Raw genomic sequence first — 23,609 nt, forward strand, 5'->3', positions numbered from 1 at the left:
CTACAGCAGGTGTGCATAGGGGAAGGGTGGGTTAGACCTATAATGTGTGACCTTCAGCAGGTGTGCATAGAGGAAGAGTGGGATAGACCTGTAATGTGTGACCTTCAGCAGGAGTGCATAGGGGAAGGGTGGGATAGATATATAACAGGTGACCTTCAGCAGGTGTGCATAGGGGAAGGGTGGGATAGACCTATAATGTGTGACCGTCAGCAGGTGTACATAGGGGGAAGGGTGGGATAGACCTATAATGTGTGACCTACAGCAGGTGTGCATAGAGGAAGGGTGGGATAGACCTATAATGTGTGACCTTCAGCAGGAGTGCATAGGGGAAGGGTGGGATAGATATATAACAGGTGACCTTCATCAGGTGTGCATAGGGGAAGGCTGGGATTGACCTATAATGTGTAACCTTCAGCAGGTGTGCATAGAGGAAGGGTGGGATAGACCTATAATGTGTGACCTTCAGCAGGTGTGCATAGGGGAAGGGTGGGATAGACCTACAATGTGTGAACTTCAGCAGGTGTGCATAGGGGAAGGGTGGGATAGACCTGTGATGTGTGACCTTCAGCAGGTGTGCATAGGGGAAGGGTGGGATAGATATATAACAGGTGACATTCATCAGGTTTGCATAGGGGAACGGTGGGATAGACCTATAATGTGTGGCCTACAGCAGGTGTGCATATAGGAAGTGTGGGATAGACCTATAATGTGTGACCTTCAGCAGGTGTGCATAGGGGAAGTGTGGGATAGACCTATAATGTGTGACCTTCAGCAGGTGTGCATAGGGGAAGGGTGGGATAGACCTATAATGTGTGACCTTCAGCAGGTGTGCATAGGGGAAGGCTGGGATTGACCTATAATGTGTAACCTTCAGCAGGTGTGCATAGAGGAAGGGTAGGATAGACCTATCATGTGTGACCTTCAGCAGGTGTGCATAGGGGAAGGGTGGGATAGACCTGTAATGTGTGACCTTCAGCAGGAGTGCAAAGGGGAAGGGTGGGATAGGTATATAACAAGTGACCTTCAGCAGGTTTGCATAGGGGAAGGGTGGGATAGACCTATAATGTGTGACCTACAGCAGGTGTGCATAGAGGATTGGTGGGATAGACCTATAATGAGTGACCTTCAGCAGGTTTGCATAGGGGAAGGGTGGGATAGACCTATAATGAGTGACCTTCAGCATGTGTGCATAGAGGAAGGGTGGGATAGACCTATGATGTGTGACCTTCAGCAGGTGTGCGTAGGGGAAGGGTGGGATAGATATATAACAGGTGACCTTCATCAGGTGTGCGTAGGGGAACGGTGGGATAGACCTATAATGTGTGACCGTCAGCAGGTGTGCATAGGGGAAGGATGGGATAGACCCATAAAGTGTGACCTTCAGCAAGTGTGCATAGGGGAAGGTTGGGCTAGACCTATAATGTGTGACCTTCAGCAGGTGTGCATAGGGGAAGGGTGGGATAGACCTATAATGTGTGACCGTCAGCAGGTGTGCATAGAGGAAGGGTGGGATAGACCTATAATGTGTGACCGTCAGCAGCTGTGCATAGAGGAAGGGTGGGATAGACCTATAATGTGTGACCTTCAGCAGGTGTGCATAGGGGAAGAGTGGGATAGACCTATAATGTGTGACCTTCAGCAGGTGTGCATAGTGGAAGGGTGGGATAGACCTATAATGTGTGACCTACAGCAAGTGTGCATAGAGGAAGGGTGGGATAGACCTATAATGTGTGACCTTCAGCAAGTGTGCATAGGGGAAGGATGGGATAGACCCATAAAGTGTGACCTTCAGCAAGTGTGCATAGGGGAAGGTTGGGCTAGACCTATAATGTGTGACCTTCAGCAGGTGTGCATAGGGGAAGGGTGGGATAGACCTATAATGTGTGACCGTCAGCAGGTGTGCATAGGGGAAGGATGGGATAGACCCATAAAGTGTGACCTTCAGCAAGTGTGCATAGGGGAAGGGTGGGATAGACCTATAATGTGTGACCGTCAGCAGCTGTGCATAGAGGAAGGGTGGGATAGACCTATAATGTGTGACCTTCAGCAGGTGTGCATAGGGGAAGGGTGGGATAGACCTATAATGTGTGACCGTCAGCAGCTGTGCATAGAGGAAGGGTGGGATAGACCTATAATGTGTGACCTTCAGCAGGTGTGCATAGGGGAAGGGTGGGATAGACCTATAATGTGTGACCGTCAGCAGCTGTGCATAGAGGAAGGGTGGGATAGACCTATAATGTGTGACCTTCAGCAGGTGTGCATAGGGGAAGAGTGGGATAGACCTATAATGTGTGACCTTCAGCAGGAGTGCATAGGGGAAGGGTGGGACAGACCTATAATGTGTGACCTACAGCAAGTGTGCATAGAGGAAGGGTGGGATAGACCTATAATGTGTGACCTTCAGCAGGTGTGCATAGGGGAACGGTGGGATAGACCTATTATTTGTGATCGTCTGCAGGTGTGCATAGAGGAAGGGTGGGATAGACCCATAATGTGTGACCTTCAGCAAGTGTGCATAGGGGAAGGATGGGATAGACCCATAAAGTGTGACCTTCAGCAAGTGTGCATAGGGGAAGGGTGGGATAGACCTATAATGTGTGGCCCACAGCAGGTGTGCATAGAGGAAGGGTGGGATAGACCTATAATGTGTGGCCTACAGCAGGTGTGCATAGAGGAAGGGTGGGATAGACCCATTGGGGGAAATTTACTAAACGAAATTTGTAAAAAATAGGTGTATTTGTATCCAGAAATACACTTATTTTTGACATTTACAATCCCGAAAATACGGCAATTCGTATTCGTATTGATAGCACATCAATACGAATACGAATTGCCGTATTTTCGGGATAGTAAATGTCAAAAATAAGTGTATTTCTGGATACAAATACACCTATTTTTTTTTACAAATTTCGTTTAGTAAATTTCCCCCATAATGTGTGACCTTCAGCAGGTGTGCATAGGGGAAGGGTGGGATAGACCTATAATGTGTGGCCTACAGCTGGTGTGCATAGAGGAAGGGTGGGATAGACCTATAATGTGTGACCGTCAGCAGGTGTGCATAGAGGAAGGGTGGGATAGAACTATAATGTGTGACCTTCAGCAGGTGTGTATATAGGAAGGGTGGGATAGACCTATTATTTGTGACCGTCAGCAGGTGTGCATAGAGGAAGGGTGGGATAGACCTATCATGTGTAACCTTCAGCAGGTGTGCATAGGCGAAGGGTGGGATAGACCCATAATGTGTGACCTTCAGCAAGTGTGCATAGGGGAAGGGTGGGATAGACCTATAATGTGTGGCCTACAGCAGGTGTGCATAGAGGAAGGGTGGGATAGACCTATTATTTGTGACCGTCAGCAGGTGTGCATAGAGGAAGGGTGGGATAGACCTATAATGTGTGACCTTCATCAGGTGTGCAAAGGGGAAGGGTGGGATAGACCTATAATGTGTGACCTTCAGCAGGTGTGCATAGAGGAAGGGTGGGATAGACCTATAATGTGTGACCTACAGCAGGTGAGCATAGAGGAAGGGTGGGATAGACCTATAATGTGTGACCTTTCAGCAGGTGTGCATAAGGGAACGGTGGGATAGACCTATAATGTGTGACCTTTCAGCAGGTGTGCATAGAGGAAGGGTGGGATAGACCCATAAAGTGTGACCTTCAGCAAGTGTGCATAGAGGAAGGGTGGGATAGACCTATAATGTGTGGCCTACAGCAGGTGTGCATAGAGGAAGGGTGGGATAGACCTATAATGTGTGGCCTACAGCAGGTGTGCATAGAGGAAGGGTGGGATAGACCCATAATGTGTGACCGTCAGCAGGTGTGCATAGAGGAAGGGTGGGATAGACCTATAATGTGTGACCTTCAGCAGGTGTGCATAGGGGAAGGGTGGGATAGACCTATAATGTGTGACCTTCAGCAGGTGTGCATAGGGGAAGGGTGGGATTGACCTATAATGTGTGGCCTACAGCTGGTGTGCATAGAGGAAGGGTGGGATAGACCTATAATGTGTGACCGTCAGCAGGTGTGCATAGAGGAAGGGTGGGATAGACCTATAATGTGTGACCTTCAGCAGGTGTGTATATAGGAAGGGTGGGATAGACCTATTATTTGTGACCGTCAGCAGGTGTGCATAGAGGAAGGGTGGGATAGACCCATAAAGTGTGACTGTCAGCAGGTGTGCATAGGCGAAGGGTGGGATAGACCCATAATGTGTGACCTTCAGCAAGTGTGCATAGAGGAAGGATGGGATAGACCCATAAAGTGTGACCTTCAGCAAGTGTGCATAGGGGAAGGGTGGGCTAGACCTATAATGTGTGGCCTACAGCAGGTGTGCATAGAGGAAGGGTGGGATAGACCTATTATTTGTGACCGTCAGCAGGTGTGCATAGAGGAAGGGTGGGATAGACCTATAATGTGTGACCTTCATCAGGTGTGCAAAGGGGAAGGGTGGGATAGACCTATAATGTGTGACCTTCAGCAGGTGTGCATAGAGGAAGGGTGGGATAGACCTATAATGTGTGACCTACAGCAGGTGAGCATAGAGGAAGGGTGGGATAGACCTATAATGTGTGACCTTTCAGCAGGTGTGCATAGAGGAAGGGTGGGATAGACCTATAATATGTGACCAGCGGGATGCAGTTAAGATCCCGGCGGTCGGGATCCCGGCGTTCAGAATCCCGACGCCGGAATCCCGACCGCCGAAATGCCGACACTTTCTCCCTCCTGGGGTGGCCACGACACCCCTGGAGGGAGAATAAAATAGTGTGCCGAGCGTAGCGAGGCACCGGGCCCGCTGCGTGGCGAGCGCAGTGAGCCCGCAAGGGGGGGCGATCCACGTCCCCCCCTTGTCGGCATTTCGGCTGTCGGGATTCCGGCGTTGGGATTCTGAACGCCGGGATCCCGACCGCCGGGATTCAATACTGAATCCGTGACCAGCAGCAGGTGTGCATAGGGGAAGGGTGGGATAGACCTATAATATGTGACCAGCAGCAGGTGTGCATAGGGGAAGGGTGGGATAGACCTATAATGTGTGACCGTCAGCAGGTGTGCATAGGGGAAGGGTGGGATAGACCTATAATGTGTGACCTTCAGCAGGTGTGCATAGGGGAAGGGTGGGATAGACCTATAATGTGTGACCAGCAGCAGATGTGCATAGGGAAGGGTGGGGTAGACCTATAATGTGTGACCAGCAGCAGGTGTGCATAGGGGAAGGGTGGGATAGACCTATAATATGTGACCAGCAGCAGGTGAGCATAGAGGAATGGTGGGATAGACCTATAATATGTGACCAGCAGCAGGTGTGCATAGGGGAAGGGTGGGCTAGACCTATAATGTGTGACTGTCAGCAGGTGTGCATAGGGGAAGTGTGGGATAGACCTATAATGTGTGACTGTCAGCAGGTGTGCATAGGGGAAGGGTGGGATAGACCTATAATGTGTGACCAGCAGCAGGTGTGCATAGGGAAGGGTGGGGTAGACCTATAATGTGTGACCAGCAGCAGGTGTGCATAGGGGAAGGGTGGGATAGACCTATAATATGTGACCAGCAGCAGGTGAGCATAGAGGAATGGTGGGATAGACCTATAATATGTGACCAGCAGCAGGTGTGCATAGGGGAAGGGTGGGCTAGACCTATAATGTGTGACTGTCAGCAGGTGTGCATAGGGGAAGTGTGGGATAGACCTATAATGTGTGACTGTCAGCAGGTGTGCATAGGGGAAGGGTGGGATAGACCTATAATATGTGACCAGCAGCAGGTGTGCATAGGGGAAGGGTGGGATAGACCTATAATGTGTGACCTTCAGCAGGTGTGCATAGGGGAAGGGTGGGATAGACCTATAATGTGTGACTGTCAGCAGGTGTGCGTAGGGGAAGGGTGGGATAGACCTATAATGTGTGACCAGCAGCAGGTGTGCATAGGGGAAGGGTGGGATAGACCTATAATGTGTGACCGTCAGCAGGTGTGCATAGGGGAAGGGTGGGCTAGACCTATAATGTGTGACCTTCAGCAGGTGTGCATAGGGGAAGGGTGGGATAGACGTATAATGTGTGACCAGCAGCAGGTGTGCATAGGGGAAGGGTGGGATAGACCTATAATGTGTGACCAGCAGCAGGTGTGCATAGGGGAAGGGTGGGCTAGACCTATAATATGTGACCAGCAGCAGGTGTGCATATTGTGCTACAAGGCATTCAGCAGCTTGATAAGCTAAACAAGCCTGACACACATAGATGACCAGCTCATTGCCTGGCGGTCATCTCATCAGGCGGCCATTATGAAATCGGCAAAGGCAAATTCCTTCTCATATGGACAAAACCATGCTGCACTGCAGGTGGGGCAGATGTAACATGTGCAGAGAGAATTAGATTTTCCTCAAAGTGAGATCTATATTGCAGAGTAATAATAAAGCAGTCAGTATTTTCCCTGCACAGAGACAAAATAACTCAGCCAAATGTAACTCTCTTTGTACATGTTACATCTGCCCCACCTGCAGTGCACATGGTTTTGTCCATTTGAAAAGGAGTATGTCTTTGCGAGTGAACAGAATAAGGGCCTTAATCTCCGAAACTCCTTTGTCTCTCAGCCTCCCCATTCCCCTGTATCTTTTAGTCTACCCCTGTGTCTCTCAGTTGCTCAAATCTCTTTGGCTCTCAACCTCCCCATTCCCCTGTGTCTCTCAGCCTCCCTATTCCCCTGTGTCTCTCAGCCTCCCTATTCCCCTGTGTCTCTCAGCCTCCCTATTCCCCTGTGTCTCTCAGCCTCCCTATTCCCCTGTGTCTCTCAGCCTCCCTATTCCCCTGTGTCTCTCAGCCTCCCTATTCCCCTGTGTCTCTCAGCCTCCCTATTCCCCTGTGTCTCTCAGCCTCCCTATTCCCCTGTGTCTCTCAGCCTCCCTATTCCCCTGTGTCTCTCAGCCTCCTTATTTCCGTGTCTCTTAAGCTGTCTTCACACAGGGGCTATATATTGCTCAGTGTCCTCCTTTTGTCTCCAGAGATGATCGCTGGTGAAAGGGAACCTCTGCCGGGGGAGCTGCAGAGGGAAACAGCTGGGCACAGGAGCTTGCGATCATAAGGGGGGCTAAAAACGGGAGCGCGCAGCCGGCAATTTATCGCCGATGCACACTCCAATCACTGGCAATATGGTTGCTCAGTCTCCCACTGTGTCTCTCAGCCCCCCCATTCCCCTCCGTCTCTCAGCCTCCTACTGTGTCTCTGTCCCCCCATTCCCCTCCGTCTCTCAGCCTCCTACTGTGTCTCAGTCCCCCCATTCCCATGTCTCTCAGCCTCCCCCTGTGTCTCTGTCCCCCCATTCCCCTTCGTCTCTCAGCCTCCTACTGTGTCTCTCAGTCCCCCCATTCCCATGTCTCTCAGCCTCCCCCTGTGTCTCTGTCCCCCCGTTCCCCTGTGTCTCTCAGCCTCCCCCTGTGTCTCTTAGTCCCCCCGTTCCCCTGTGTTTCTCAGCCTCCCCCTGTGTCTCTCAGCCCTCCATTCCCCAGTGTCTTTCAGCCTAACACTCCCCTTGTGGCCCAGCCTTTCCCTGTGTGTCTCAGCAATACCCTCCCATCTCCCTCTGTCTTTAAGTAGCCACCTCCCCTGTGGTTCAGCCTCCCCATGTCTCCCCTGCAGGGATGAATGAATCTGCAGCTCCAACTTGTGATGACGTCATCACAAGTGTCCGACATTTTAGTCTTGTCCCCTATTTAAATTAGGGATGGCCATCGACCATTGATGATTTTAAATCATCGATGGTTAATGGCCAAGGTTGAATACTTCTGCCATCGATGGGGCAGAACCAGTTGGTTTCTCTCCATCGATGGCACAGCAAAATCGATGTTTTGCTTTAGTTTTTTTTATTCCCCAAGTGCAGGGACACGGAGTAGAGTTCCACCCCAGACACCCGTGAAGCCCCACCCTCATGCTCTGATTGGTCCAGGGGCCAGTCAGTGAAAGAAAATGGATGACCATGGATAGGTAAAACTAACGATAGTCATCAATCACATCGTTTATTACTATCGATGGCTGGTTGCAGTATTGCCATCTATGGAAACCATCGATGGCGACTGCACCGATGGCCACCCTTAATTTAAATCTGTGAATTGCAGCCTCTTGCCATGAGAGGGTGGGGCCTACTGGTCCGACCCCGCCCTATCACCACCCAGACAACATTTGGACTATACTTACAGAAATACGTGTTATTTGCTGCAGTGTATATGGGTCCGAGCCTGTATGCTGCTGCAACGCTCGTCCCTGGCGTACATCTGGGCGTCTGACTGCGCAAGGATGCGGAGATGCACGCTGTTTACATCTGTAGATGCTGTGCTACCGCCTCACAATATGGCCTCCCTGTACGTGAATCTGCCTCTCTGCATGTAACCGATTTCTCTGCGTCTCTTGTTACCTCTCAGTCACCACCTGGGGTATGTATGTATGTATATATATATTCCCATTTCTGCTACCGTGCGTCTAAATCTGTACTGCGACTGTGCGCATTAAAGTGGGACATGGCGCAGAGTCCCTCCTGAGCAATGGCAAACGCAGACCTTTGCTCCGTGGCATCCCCTGCAGGCCTACTCCGGGCCTACTGTACATAAGGGGAAAGCCTCTGGTACTGGTGCCACAGTAGGACCATTCTGGGGTGGGCTAATTAGGAAAGGTTTATATTTCTGCTGATATCCTGTTCCAGCGTCCCACATGGCGCCTGCCTGTCAGGGGTGGATGGTGGGGGCAGGCCGGCCGGCAGACAGGCGGCTGTCTGTGTTTGCACAGCACACGGAGCTGTGGGCTGGTGTGGAGTGAACTTTGCTTTATTTAAGCATTTGGGGTTTTCTTTGCAAATGCTGAGGACAGTGCCGCTGAGGTGAGTTATACCTGTGCGTAGGTGACATGTCTGTAGCCGTGACAGGAGGTCTGTACATACGTGTGTGTATGCCTGGATATACATCAGTTTGTTCGCCGTGGGTACACGCACCTAGCGCATGCACACGCGGCCATGTGAACAGATCTGAATAAGGTCCTGTGTACTATTAGAACATTGGAGGGCAGGCTGCTGGAAATGGGCCTCCCTGCACCTATGTAGAATTCCTTTATAAACCAGACGTGTGCCGCCAGTTCAGTCATTTACCACAGTAACAATGTGTACAGCGTATTTCTGATTCATTTCATGTTATCTTCATGGAAAAACACAGTGCTCTTCTTTCCAGAATAAGGACATTCCTCAGTGACCCCACACTTTTGATTGGTAGTGTATCTTGTGACAGAGCCATTACAGACATATGGCATGGCGCAGTTGACAACTTCTATCTATTTTGATTCCATAGCCCTCTACCATGTAAGGCAATATTATTAGGAGGGGTTCTGTGTCTGCTGCAGCCTTGGGCCTTATTCCTGCACACTGTAAATGATGTGGCGGTAACGCGGTGGCATTGTGATTATTATGAATCAATACAAAGATGATGAACTCCTGTTTTTAGTGTAGTAGTGAATGAACTCACGGTGTGGTATCGTCATATGACATTAGTTACAGGGCATCTATACATAACACGCCTGGTAAACGCCTAATCTGTGTCAGCCACGCGGTGCTGGGGCAACGGCCGGGCACACCCTCCTCGTTAGCCACATCTAGTACCTCTGTGTATTGCAGTAACAGAAACTGACATTGTCTAGGCTACTCTCTACACAGGTTATACATATAGCAATAGTGCCACTCGCAATGTGTGTGTTACCCAGGTTACATCTGCCCCAGCTGCAGTGCAGCATGGTGTTACCCAGGTCTCTCTGTCCATGTTACATCTGTCCCCTGCTGTGCAGCATGGTGTTACCCAGGTCTCTCTGTCCATGTTACAGGTCTCTCTGTCCATGTTACATCTGTCCCCTGCTGTGCAGCATGGTGTTACCCAGGTCTCTCTGTCCATGTTACAGGTCTCTCTGTCCATGTTACATCTGTCCCCTGCTGTGCAGCATGGTGTTCCCCAGGTCTCTCTGTCCATGTTACAGCAGGGTTGCCAACCCTCCCGGAACGGCCGGGAGGATACCGAAAATCGGGTCCCCCTCCCGGCCCCCCCGGAAAGGTGGGCAACCCTCCCGGATTCCGGCGGTCCCCTTCCCCCTCCCCCTCATGTACCTGGGTGCAAAAGAAGCTTGAATTGCCGCGATCCGCTGCTTTTCGGCGGAAGGGGCGGGCTAAATATGCAAATCGGTCATATTTAGCTCCGCCCCTCATTGGAGACCCGCATTTTGCGTGATTTGCATCACTGGGGGCAGGGACTGATGATGCCCCGCCCCCAGAAGTGATGCTGACAGTCTCCTCTCCGGGGTTCTCCCGGAGAGGAGAATGTAAAAGTCGGCAACCCTGTGTTACAGGTCTCTCTGTCCATGTTACATCTGCCCCAGCTGCAGTGCAGCATGGTGCTACCCAGGTCTCTCTGTCCATGTTACATCTGCCCCAGCTGCAGTGCAGCATGGTGTTACCCAGGTCTCTCTGTCCATGTTACATCTGCCCCACCTGCAGTGGTGTTACCCACTTGCATGTTTTTTTTTTGCTGTACTTACCACCTGAAGAGTAATGTGATCGGACACTATGGTTCCGGGGTAAGAAGTGGAAGCAGGATTCTGGGGTGGATGGAGGGTTACATGCACCCAATGGCAACGTTCACATAGATGAGCGATTAGTAGCAATTGCACATGTACAAAACATTGCTCCACCCCTACGTAACACACAATGAACACACAAAGGCACCACTGTGATTGGGGCAGGAGGTTGGGGAAATGCGGTGGGTGTACCTGGGAATGCACAGGAGCCGGACGTGGCCATCTCAGACCTTGCACATTTGCCCTAATGGATAGTTGGACGGTGCAGAGTGGGCCATAAAGGGCTGGATGCGTGGCTTGCGGCTATGATCAGTGGTGGTGGTCAGCACATGGGACTTGGGTAAAGAAGACGGGAGGGGCCCATTGTTGGACCCAGCTCTGTCATGCTGCAGAATAAAAATGCAAAGATAATGAACAGAAGAGAAATCTGAATCTGCAGTGACCAGGCTTTGCCTTCACACCAGCATCAGGCCTTAAAGGTAACTGTACACAGATCTGAAGTATTCGGCAGGGAGGTTCCTTGGAGAACTAACCGCAGACCTTCTGTGGTGTCGCTTGCTCAGATCCCAGGCAGACTCCACGTGTTGGGGTCAGAGCTCTGTAGAGACTCAGATCATCACTTCCAGGACTCCTTGTTCTTCTGTACACTGAAGACAGTTCTTACTGACATTGGCTGGATGTTTGGGGTCATTGTCCTGCTGCAGAGTAATTCTGGACACAATACGACACCTCCCTGATGGTATTACATGATGGATAAGTACCTGCCTGTACCTCTCTGCACTGAGGACTCTGTTACTCCTGACCAAATCCCCCACTCAGATTGCTGAATTACATCCCCAAACTTGCAAGGAACCTCAACCCTCTGAAGGACAAGCTGTCATCACTTACATCCACATATCTCCCATAGAGACTCCTCAGTCCTGAGGACCTGATGCCATTGTTCCTCTGCACACCAGTTCCTTGGTTTTCCTGCATAGTTGATTTGCTTGGCCCTGTTTCATGAAGACAGCTTCTGGCCATACTTCTCCGAACAGTAGATCAGTGTGTATTAGTCCTACTGCTTTTTGACAATTCTGAGCTGATGGCACTGCTGGGCATCTTACAATTCCGTAAGCATTACGTGTCTATCATCTGTTGCCATGAGTTTCCTTGGCAGGCCATCCTCAACGTCGTCCGTTTCTTTGTGCTTCATCAAACAAGCCTGAACAGCACATCTTGAACCCCAGTCTGCTTTGAAATCTTTACCTTGGAGAGACCTTGCTGATGCAGTATAACTACCTTGAGTCTTGTTGCTGTGCTCAGTCTAGCCATGGTGGGACATAAAACTGTCTTCTACAACCTCACCTTTGTAGCAGATCTTGGCTGTTCCTTACCCAGTTTTAAGCCTCCTACACAGCTGTTTCTGTTTCAGTTAATGAGTGTGTTTCAACCTGCATATGAAAATGATGATCTTTATAGCCTGTTTGGTATAATTGGTTAATCATACACCTGACTATAATCTTACAACATACCCAACTTTGGCGTGATACGGAGTTGACCACCCCCCAAGCGCTGACTTGTGGACAATCCATGTGGACAACCCAAATATTGGGGGTTATTCTAGTCCATTCTTTCTGACAAAATCCTTCTTAGATGGACAAAACCATGTGCACTGCGGGTGGGGCAGATGTAATTTGTGCAGAGAGAATTAGATTTGGGTGGGGTTTTTCTTCAAAGTGAGATCTATATTGAAGTGTAAAATCATGCAGTCAGTATTTTCCCTGCACAGAAACAAAATTACTCACCCAAATCTAATTCTCTCTGCACATGTTACATCTGCCCCCCTGCAGTGCACATGGTTTTGTCCATCTAAGGATTTTGTCAGAAAGAATGAACTAGAATAAACCCCATTGAGCCTAATTCAGACCTCAACTTTACACCCATCTGTAAATTTGCAGGGGACGATTGCCAGTAGGTAGCTGCTGCCCAGACAGAAAGAAAATGCCCCGTGCAAATCTGCAGGAGAATTGTGAATGGATCACTATTCGCTATTATCTGCAAACCATACGCAGTTCATTCACCATCGGATGATTCCCCAGTCTGTGCAAATGTGAGGAACTCCAACCCTTCCACCACTGTGCGACAGAAACAGGCTGGTCAAGGCCGGCGCTGATATCACAGACCCTTCCTGATAACGCCTGGGCGCGCCTGCATTTTTCCTGACACTCCCAGAAAACGTCCGGTTACCACAAACAGTCAGTCACATTGCGAAGGGATCAGTGGGAGAAAATGCTCCGGCACTCACAGTAAATGGACAACTCCCCGGTGTCCTCCGGTTGCAATACAACATTTTACTAAGTTCCCTTGGAGTGCCGCAGCTTTGATTGATATTGATATATATATATATATGAGTTGTGCTCATAAGTTTACATACCAGTGGCGCACGCAGGGGGGGTGGGGGAGTCTGAGTACCCAGAAACCCCCCCTGACAGGTCACAGCGACAGTGAGTGCTGCAGCCAGGATTGGAGCCTCATTTGCGCACTGCGGGACCTCAGCAAGTTTCGCTCATCGGCATCATCTGTGACAGCGGACAGACGGCAGAGGGTAGATGCGGGCACCCAGCAGCAGGGGGGAAGAATGGTGTGCAGGGAGCCGTGCCTCCGCTCTGTCTTTACGCGCTGTCACATGCTGATGCTCCTGTCCGGCACTCCAGAGTCTGAGGAGCCTTCAGGTCCACCTCCGAGGTATTCCTCCGGGTGCCGTATTCTGCCTGCACAGGGCAGCCTCGGGGGACACCAAGCCTTTGTCAGACAGCGCTTCCTCACAACAGCTCCTAAACAGTCAGTCTGCATTAAACCATTGGGCTGAACTGATGTTTCCTGTATGAGCACATGGGTCCCCAGCGGAGAAGGAGAAGGGGGGAGACTAACTCCAGCAGCCTATGTGATGGGAGAAGGTCAAATGGTATTGTGGCTATTGAAGTACAATGTAGCAGTAAAGTACAACTTTGAACTTTAGTGTAGCATCCGTGTCCAAGACTTCTCTCTCGCTGCCCCCCTGCACTGGAACAACCTCCCGCCACCTATCAGACTTTCTGATTCCCTTACCTCCTTCAAGCGCTCCCACAAAACCCACTTCTTCTTAGTGGCCTATCCCTCCTCCTCCTAACCTCTTTCGCTCCTCCTATCCTGCGTACCCTTCCCCTCCATCTGTTCCCATCCATTCCTACTTATCCTGTTGTATTTCGTTCGTCCACCCACCTATTTTTAGTATGTTAACTCTTATGAGCAGGGCCCTCCTGCCTCACGTACTCACCCTACCTCTTTACCTCACCTGTGCTCCTGCCCTGTTCTTCCCTTCCTCTACTTCATCTTCAGTCTCCTAGACAATTTCCACACCTACTGCAGAACTGATGCTGATTTAAGTTCTACAAGCTATACCCCTATTTATACTGTATTTTATCAACACACCCTGTACGTTACCTTGTCATTTGTTTTTGTTTGTATGTACGGCGTTGCGGACACTTTGTGGCGCCTTATAAATAAACAAACTACTACTACTACTAGAATGTCGTGCCTTCTTTTTCTATATATTTGATAATCTGGATATTTTTTATTTATTTTATTTATTGATTATTAATTTCATTTGTGTCAACACATTTGGAAACCCCCCAATAGAAATCCTGCGTTTGCCCCTGCATACCCTAGCAGAATTTGTGATTTTCTGGCCATTTGTCCGAGAATATGAATGATAACTCACACACTTTTCTTTCAGTTAGTGGTTGGGTGACGCCATTTATTGTCAGACAACTGTGTTTGCTCATAATGACAACAAAAACTACCCAAATAACCCTGATCAAAAGTTTACATATCCCAGTTCTTAATACTTTGTATTGCCCCCTTTAACATCAATGACAGCTTGAAGTATTTTGTGGTAGTTGTGAATGAGGCTCTTTATTTCTCAGATGGTAAAGCCGCCCGTTCTTCTTGGCAAACAGCCTCCAGTTCCTGTAAGTTCTTGGGCTTTCTGGCATGAACTGCACGTTTGGGATCTCCCCAGAGTGGCTCGATGATATTGAGGTCAGGAGACTGAGATGGCCACTCCAGAACCTTCACTTTATTCTGCTGTAGCCAATGACAGGTAGACTTGGTCTTGTGTTTTGGATCATTGTCATGTTGGAACGTCCAAGTACGTCCCATGCGCAGCTTCTGGGCTGATCAGTATTTTCTCATTCATCTTGCCATCAATTTTGACCAAGTTTCCGGTGCCTTTGTAGCTCACACATCCCCAAAACATCAGCGATCCACCTTCGTGTTTCACAGTAGGAATGGTGTACCTTTCATCATAGGCCTTGTTGACTCCTCTCCCAATGTAACGATTATGGTTGTGGCCAAAAAGTTAAATTTTGATCTCATCACTCCAAATGACTTTGTTCCAGAAGTTCTGAGGCTTGTCTCTGTGCTGTTTGGAGTATTGTAAGCGGGATACTTTGTGGCATTTGCGTAGTGAAGGCTTTCTTCTGGCCACTCGACCATGCAGGCCATTTTTTTTCAAATGCCTCCTTATTGTGCATCTTGAAACAACCAGACCACTTTTATTCAGAGTCCCATATTGCAGCTGAAGTTATTTGTGGATTTTTCTTTGCATCCCAAACAATTTTCCTGGAAGTTGTGGCTGAAATTGTTGTTGGTCTATCTGAACATGATTACCTTTTCCAGCAGATCCTTTGACAGTTCTTTTGCTTTCCCCATGACTCAAAATCCAGACATGTCAGTGCATCACTGGATGAAAGATGCAAGGGTCTTAGGAGACCAGAAACTCACTGACCTTTTATACACACACACTGATTACAAGCAAACAGATCACAGGTGAGGATGGTTACCTTTAGTAGCCATTCACACCCGTTTGTGTCAACTTTTGTGCATGTTATCAGGCCAAAATCTGCAGGGTGTGTAAACTTTTGATCAGGGTCATCTGGGTAGTGTCTGTTGTGAGTATGGCTTCACCCAACCACTAACCATGAGTGAAAGAAAAGTTTGCGAGTTATCATTTATTTATGAGCACAACTAATATATATATATATATATATTTATTTTTTTACAGTGCTATTTTTCAGCAGGAACCAGCAGGAACTCAGTTCCTGAACCTCTAATTAAATATGACATCATCAGCAACTGTAAATGTACTTTTCATAAGATAAGTTTTATTTTAAAGTCACCTGTGAGTGCCTTAGTTTCTAAATACAATATATCCATCTTTCTCTCCCTCCCTCTCTCTATTATATATGTTTTTTTTATTTAATTGATCGACCCCCAGACCTGGAGTTCCTGAACCTATTTTTCCAGAAAAATAGTGCTGTATATATATACTGTATATATAATGTTAATACCAGGAAAGGTGAGATGTGGACATATCTGTTCTCAGACTCCTGTGTATACAGTATGTATATGATAACGCCCGTCACACGGACATGCTCTGGATCACACATGTGCAGCGTCAGATAAGCACGCGGGTGCACCTCACTGTTTCCAGGAAATCTGTGGCAGTACAGAAACTCCCCGGCTCATACAGAGAAAGGGGAGGGGGGGGGGGGTATCCATTATTTCCCCATTCTGTAAGTGCTGAGCCGGCAGATTCTAAGACACAGAGCTCCCTGGCTGCTTATAATAGTATCTATATAGCTGTATCCCTGTATAATAGTATCTATATAGCTGTATCCCTGTATAATAGTATCCATATAGCTGTATCCCTGTATAATAGTATCTATATAGCTGTATCCCTGTATAATAGTATCCATATAGCTGTATCCCTGTATAATAGTATCCATATAGCTGTATCCCTGTATAATAGTATCCATATAGCTGTACCCCTGTATAATAATATCTATATAGCTGTACCCCTGTATAATAGTATCTATATAGCTGTACCCCTGTATAATAGTATCTATATAGCTGTATCCCTGTATAATAGTATCTATATAGCTGTATCCCTGTATAATAGTATCTATATAGCTGTATCCCTGTATAATAGTATCTATATAGCTGTATCCCTGTATAATAGTATCTATATAGCTGTATCCCTGTATAATAGTATCCATATAGCTGTATCCCTGTATAATAGTATCTATATAGCTGTATCCCTGTATAATAGTATCCATATAGCTGTATCCCTGTATAATAGTATCTATATAGCTGTATCCCTGTATAATAGTATCTATATAGCTGTATCCCTGTATAATAGTATCTATATAGCTGTATCCCTGTATAATAGTATCTATATAGCTGTATCCCTGTATAATAGTATCTATATAGCTGTATCCCTGTATAATAGTAACCAGTGACACCTGTACCCCTGTATAATAGTAACCAGTGACACCGGTACCCCTGTATAATAGTAACCAGTGACACCGGTACCCCTGTATAATAATAACCAGTGACACCGGTACCCCTGTATAATAGTAACCAGTGACACCGGTACCCCTGTATAATAGTAACCAGTGACACCGGTACCCCTGTATAATAGTAACCAGTGACACCGGTACCCCTGTATAATAGTAACCAGTGACACCGGTACCCCTGTATAAAAGTAACCAATGACACCGGTACCCCTGTATAATACTAACCAGTGACACCGGTACCCCTGTATAATAGTAACCAGTGACATCGGTACCCCTGTATAATAGTAACCAGTAACACCGGTACCCCTGTATAATAGTAACCAGTAACACCGGTACCCCTGTATAATAGTAACCAGTAACACCGGTACCCCTGTATAATAGTAACCAGTGACACCGGTACCCCTGTATAATAGTAACCAGTAACACCGGTACCCCTGTATAATACCCCTGTATAATAGTAACCAGTGACATCGGTACCCCTGCATAATAGTAACCAGTGACACCGGTACCCCTGCATAATAGTAACCAGTGACACCGGTACCCCTGCATAATTGTAACCAGTGACACCGGTACCCCTGCATAATAGTAACCAGTGACACCGGTACCCCTGCATAATAGTAACCAGTGACACCGGTACCCCTGTATAATAGTAACCAGTGACACCGGTACCCCTGTATAATAGTAACCAGTGACACCGGTACCCCTGTATAATAGTAACCAGTGACACCGGTACCCCTGTATAATAGTAACCAGTGACACCGGTACCCCTTTATAATAGTAACCAGTGACACCGGTACCCCTTTATAATAGTAACCAGTGACACCGGTACCCCATGTATAATAGTAACCAGTGACACCGGTACCCCTGTATAAAAGTAACCAGTGACACCGGTACCCCTGTATAATAGTAACCAGTGACACCGGTACCCCTGTATAATAGTAACCAGTGACACCGGTACCCCTGTATAATAGTAACCAGTGACAGCGGTACCCCTGTATAATAGTAACCAGTGACACCGGTACCCCTGTATAATAGTAACCAGTGACAGCGGTACCCCTGTATAATAGTAACCAGTGACACCGGTACCCCTGTATAATAGTAACCAGTGACAGCGGTACCCCTGTATAATAGTAACCAGTGACACCGGTACCCCTGTATAATAGTAACCAGTGACACCGGTACCCCTGTATAATAGTATCTATATAGCTGTATCCCTGTATAATAGTATCTATATAGCTGTATCCCTGTATAATAGTATCCATATAGCTGTATCCCTGTATAATAGTATCTATATAGCTGTATCCCTGTATAATAGTATCTATATAGCTGTATCCCTGTATAATAGTATCCATATAGCTGTATCCCTGTATAATAGTATCCATATAGCTGTATCCCTGTATAATAGTATCCATATAGCTGTATCCCTGTATAATAGTATCTATATAGCTGTATCCCTGTATAATAGTATCTATATAGCTGTATCCCTGTATAATAGTATCTATATAGCTGTATCCCTGTATAATAGTATCTATATAGCTGTATCCCTGTATAATAGTAACCAGTGACACCTGTACCCCTGTATAATAGTAACCAGTGACACCGGTACCCCTGTATAATAGTAACCAGTGACACCGGTACCCCTGTATAATAATAACCAGTGACACCGGTACCCCTGTATAATAGTAACCAGTGACACCGGTACCCCTGTATAATAGTAACCAGTGACACCGGTACCCCTGTATAATAGTAACCAGTGACACCGGTACCCCTGTATAATAGTAACCAGTGACACCGGTACCCCTGTATAAAAGTAACCAGTGACACCGGTACCCCTGTATAAAAGTAACCAATGACACCGGTACCCCTGTATAATACTAACCAGTGACACCGGTACCCCTGTATAATAGTAACCAGTGACATCGGTACCCCTGTATAATAGTAACCAGTAACACCGGTACCCCTGTATAATAGTAACCAGTAACACCGGTACCCCTGTATAATAGTAACCAGTGACACCGGTACCCCTGTATAATAGTAACCAGTGACACCGGTACCCCTGTATAATAGTAACCAGTAACACCGGTACCCCTGTATAATAGTAACCAGTGACACCGGTACCCCTGTATAATAGTAACCAGTGACACCGGTACCCCTGTATAATAGTAACCAGTGACACCGGTACCCCTGTATAATAGTAACCAGTGACACCGGTACCCCTGTATAATAGTAACCAGTGACACCGGTACCCCTGCATAATAGTAACCAGTGACACCGGTACCCCTGCATAATTGTAACCAGTGACACCGGTACCCCTGCATAATAGTAACCAGTGACACCGGTACCCCTGCATAATAGTAACCAGTGACACCGGTACCCCTGTATAATAGTAACCAGTGACACCGGTACCCCTGTATAATAGTAACCAGTGACACCGGTACCCCTGTATAATAGTAACCAGTGACACCGGTACCCCTTTATAATAGTAACCAGTGACACCGGTACCCCTTTATAATAGTAACCAGTGACACCGGTACCCCATGTATAATAGTAACCAGTGACACCGGTACCCCTGTATAAAAGTAACCAGTGACACCGGTACCCCTGTATAATAGTAACCAGTGACACCGGTACCCCTGTATAATAGTAACCAGTGACACCGGTACCCCTGTATAATAGTAACCAGTGACACCGGTACCCCTTTATAATAGTAACCAGTGACACCGGTACCCCTTTATAATAGTAACCAGTGACACCGGTACCCCATGTATAATAGTAACCAGTGACACCGGTACCCCTGTATAAAAGTAACCAGTGACACCGGTACCCCTGTATAATAGTAACCAGTGACACCGGTACCCCTGTATAATAGTAACCAGTGACATCGGTACCCCTGTATAATAGTAACCAGTAACACCGGTACCCCTGTATAATAGTAACCAGTAACACCGGTACCCCTGTATAAAAGTAACCAGTAACACCGGTACCCCTGTATAATAGTAACCAGTGACACCGGTACCCCTGTATAATAGTAACCAGTAACACCGGTACCCCTGTATAATACCCCTGTATAATAGTAACCAGTGACATCGGTACCCCTGCATAATAGTAACCAGTGACACCGGTACCCCTGCATAATAGTAACCAGTGACACCGGTACCCCTGCATAATTGTAACCAGTGACACCGGTACCCCTGCATAATAGTAACCAGTGACACCGGTACCCCTGCATAATAGTAACCAGTGACACCGGTACCCCTGTATAATAGTAACCAGTGACACCGGTACCCCTGTATAATAGTAACCAGTGACACCGGTACCCCTGTATAATAGTAACCAGTGACACCGGTACCCCTTTATAATAGTAACCAGTGACACCGGTACCCCTTTATAATAGTAACCAGTGACACCGGTACCCCATGTATAATAGTAACCAGTGACACCGGTACCCCTGTATAAAAGTAACCAGTGACACCGGTACCCCTGTATAATAGTAACCAGTGACACCGGTACCCCTGTATAATAGTAACCAGTGACACCGGTACCCCTGTATAATAGTAACCAGTGACAGCGGTACCCCTGTATAATAGTAACCAGTGACACCGGTACCCCTGTATAATAGTAACCAGTGACACCGGTACCCCTGTATAATAGTAACCAGTGACAGCGGTACCCCTGTATAATAGTAACCAGTGACACCGGTACCCCTGTATAATAGTAACCAGTGACAGCGGTACCCCTGTATAATAGTAACCAGTGACACCGGTACCCCTGTATAATAGTAACCAGTGACACCGGTACCCCTGTATAATAGTAACCAGTGACACCGGTACCCCTGTATAATAGTAACCAGTGACACCGGTACCCCTGTATAATAGTAACCAGTGACACCGGTACCCCTGTATAATAGTAACCAGTGACACCGGTACCCCTGTATAATAGTAACCAGTGACACCGGTACCCCTGTATAATAGTAACCAGTGACACCGGTACCCCTGTATAATAGTAACCAGTGACACCGGTACCCCTGTATAATAGTAACCAGTGACACCGGTACCCCTGTATAATAGTAACCAGTGACACCGGTACCCCTGCATATTAGTAACCAGTGACACCGGTACCCCTGCATATTAATAACCAGTACCCCTGTATAATACCAGCAGTAATGTACACATATAACAGAGCAGGTTTTTATGACATGGGCCAGTACTACATGTGTGGAGTCCGTGGTTTGGGCGTGTGCTATGTATGTAACACAGATATCTGACATCTCGCCCTCACTGTTTGCAGGTCAGGAGATGGAGGCAGTCAGACAGCTCTTCCAGGCAGCCGTGAGTACTGTGTGTCACTGACTCTCCTCATGCCCTCTCTGCACTCTATGTACTGTGTGTCACTCTAACTCCCCTCGTGCCCTCTCTGCACTCTATGTACTAAGGTGTGAGTACTGTGTGTCACTCTGACTCTCCTCATGCCCTCTCTGCACTCTATGTACTGTGTGTCACTCTGACTCTCCTCGTGCCCTCTCTGCACTCTATGTACTGTGTGTCACTCTGACTCTCCTCGTGCCCTCTCTGCACTCTATGTACTAAGGTGTGAGTACTGCGTGTCACTCTGACTCTCCTCATGCCCTCTCTGCACTCTATGTACTAAGGTGTGAGTACTGTGTGTCACTCTGACTCTCCTCATGCCCTCTCTGCACTCTATGTACTAAGGTGTGAGTACTGTGTGTCACTCTGACTCTCCTCATGCCCTCTCTGCACTCTATGTACTGCGTGTCACTCTGACTCTCCTCGTGCCCTCTCTGCACTCTATGTACTAAGGTGTGAGTACTGCGTGTCACTCTGACTCTCCTCGTGCCCTCTCTGCACTCTATGTACTGTGTGTCACTCTGACTCTCCTCGTGCCCTCTCTGCACTCTATGTACTAAGGTGTGAGTACTGCGTGTCACTCTGACTCTCCTCGTGCCCTCTCTGCACTCTATGTACTAAGGTGTGAGTACTGAGTGTCACTGACTCTCCTCGTGCCCTCTCTGCACTCTATGTACTGCGTGTCACTCTGACTCTCCTCATGCCCTCTCTGCACTCTATGTACTGCGTGTCACTCTGACTCTCCTCGTGCCCTCTCTGCACTCTATGTACTAAGGTGTGAGTACTGAGTGTCACTCTGACTCTCCTCGTGCCCTCTCTGCACTCTATGTACAAAGGTGTGAGTACTGTGTGTCACTCTGACTCTCCTCATGCCCTCTCTGCACTCTATGTACTGCGTGTCACTCTGACTCTCCTCGTGCCCTCTCTGCACTCTATGTACTAAGGTGTGAGTACTGTGTGTCACTCTGACTCTCCTCGTGCCCTCTCTGCACTCTATGTACTAAGGTGTGAGTACTGTGTGTCACTCTGACTCTCCTCATGCCCTCTCTGCACTCTATGTACTGCGTGTCACTCTGACTCTCCTCGTGCCCTCTCTGCACTCTATGTACTAAGGTGTGAGTACTGCGTGTCACTCTGACTCTCCTCATGCCCTCTCTGCACTCTATGTACTAAGGTGTGAGTACTGCGTGTCACTCTGACTCTCCTCGTGCCCTCTCTGCACTCTATGTACTGTGTGTCACTCTGACTCTCCTCGTGCCCTCTCTGCACTCTATGTACTAAGGTGTGAGTACTGCGTGTCACTCTGACTCTCCTCGTGCCCTCTCTGCACTCTATGTACTAAGGTGTGAGTACTGAGTGTCACTGACTCTCCTCGTGCCCTCTCTGCACTCTATGTACTGCGTGTCACTCTGACTCTCCTCATGCCCTCTCTGCACTCTATGTACTGCGTGTCACTCTGACTCTCCTCGTGCCCTCTCTGCGCTCTATGTACTAAGGTGTGAGTACTGCGTGTCACTCTGACTCTCCTCATGCCCTCTCTGCACTCTATGTACTGCGTGTCACTCTGACTCTCCTCGTGCCCTCTCTGCACTCTATGTACTAAGGTGTGAGTACTGCGTGTCACTCTGACTCTCCTCGTGCCCTCTCTGCACTCTATGTACTGTGTGTCACTCTGACTCTCCTCGTGCCCTCTCTGCACTCTATGTACTGCGTGTCACTCTGACTCTCCTCGTGCCCTCTCTGCACTCTATGTACTAAGGTGTGAGTACTGTGTGTCACTCTGACTCTCCTCGTGCCCTCTCTGCACTCTATGTACTAAGGTGTCAGTACTGCGTGTCACTCTGACTCTCCTCATGCCCTCTCTGCACTCTATGTAGTTAGATGTGAGTACTGCGTGTCACTCTGACTCTCCTCGTGCCCTCTCTGCACTCTATGTACTAAGGTGTGAGTACTGCGTGTCACTCTGACTCTCCTCGTGCCCTCTCTGCGCTCTATGTACTAAGGTGTGAGTACTGTGTGTCACTCTGACTCTCCTCGTGCCCTCTCTGCGCTCTATGTACTAAGGTGTGAGTACTGCGTGTCACTCTGACTCTCCTCGTGCCCTCTCTGCGCTCTATGTACTAAGGTGTGAGTACTGCGTGTCACTCTGACTCTCCTCGTGCCCTCTCTGCGCTCTATGTACTAAGGTGTGAGTACTGTGTGTCACTCTGACTCTCCTCGTGCCCTCTCTGCACTCTATGTAGTTAGATGTGAGTACTGCGTGTCACTCTGACTCTCCTCGTG

General features: G+C 48.1%; 1 protein-coding gene across 3 annotated transcripts in view; it reads left to right on the forward strand.

The window, feature by feature from the left end:
• Positions 1–8,749: 8,749 nt before the first annotated feature.
• Positions 8,750–23,609, forward strand: part of TFR2 (transferrin receptor 2) — an 84,736-nt gene continuing 69,876 nt past the window's right edge. Inside the window, exons 1-2 of one of the 3 annotated variants that reach the window (XM_083185846.1) lie at positions 8,750–8,855; positions 21,250–21,290. In XM_083185846.1, coding sequence (XP_083041972.1) covers positions 21,258–21,290 — 33 coding nt within the window. In that variant the 5' untranslated portion in view covers positions 8,750–8,855; positions 21,250–21,257. The other 2 variants (XM_083185845.1, XM_083185847.1) reach the window with 2 other exon arrangements.

The sequence above is a fragment of the Crinia signifera genome, chromosome 4 (assembly GCF_055691185.1).
Source record: "Crinia signifera chromosome 4, ASM5569118v1, whole genome shotgun sequence".
Lineage (NCBI taxonomy): Eukaryota > Metazoa > Chordata > Amphibia > Anura > Myobatrachidae > Crinia > Crinia signifera.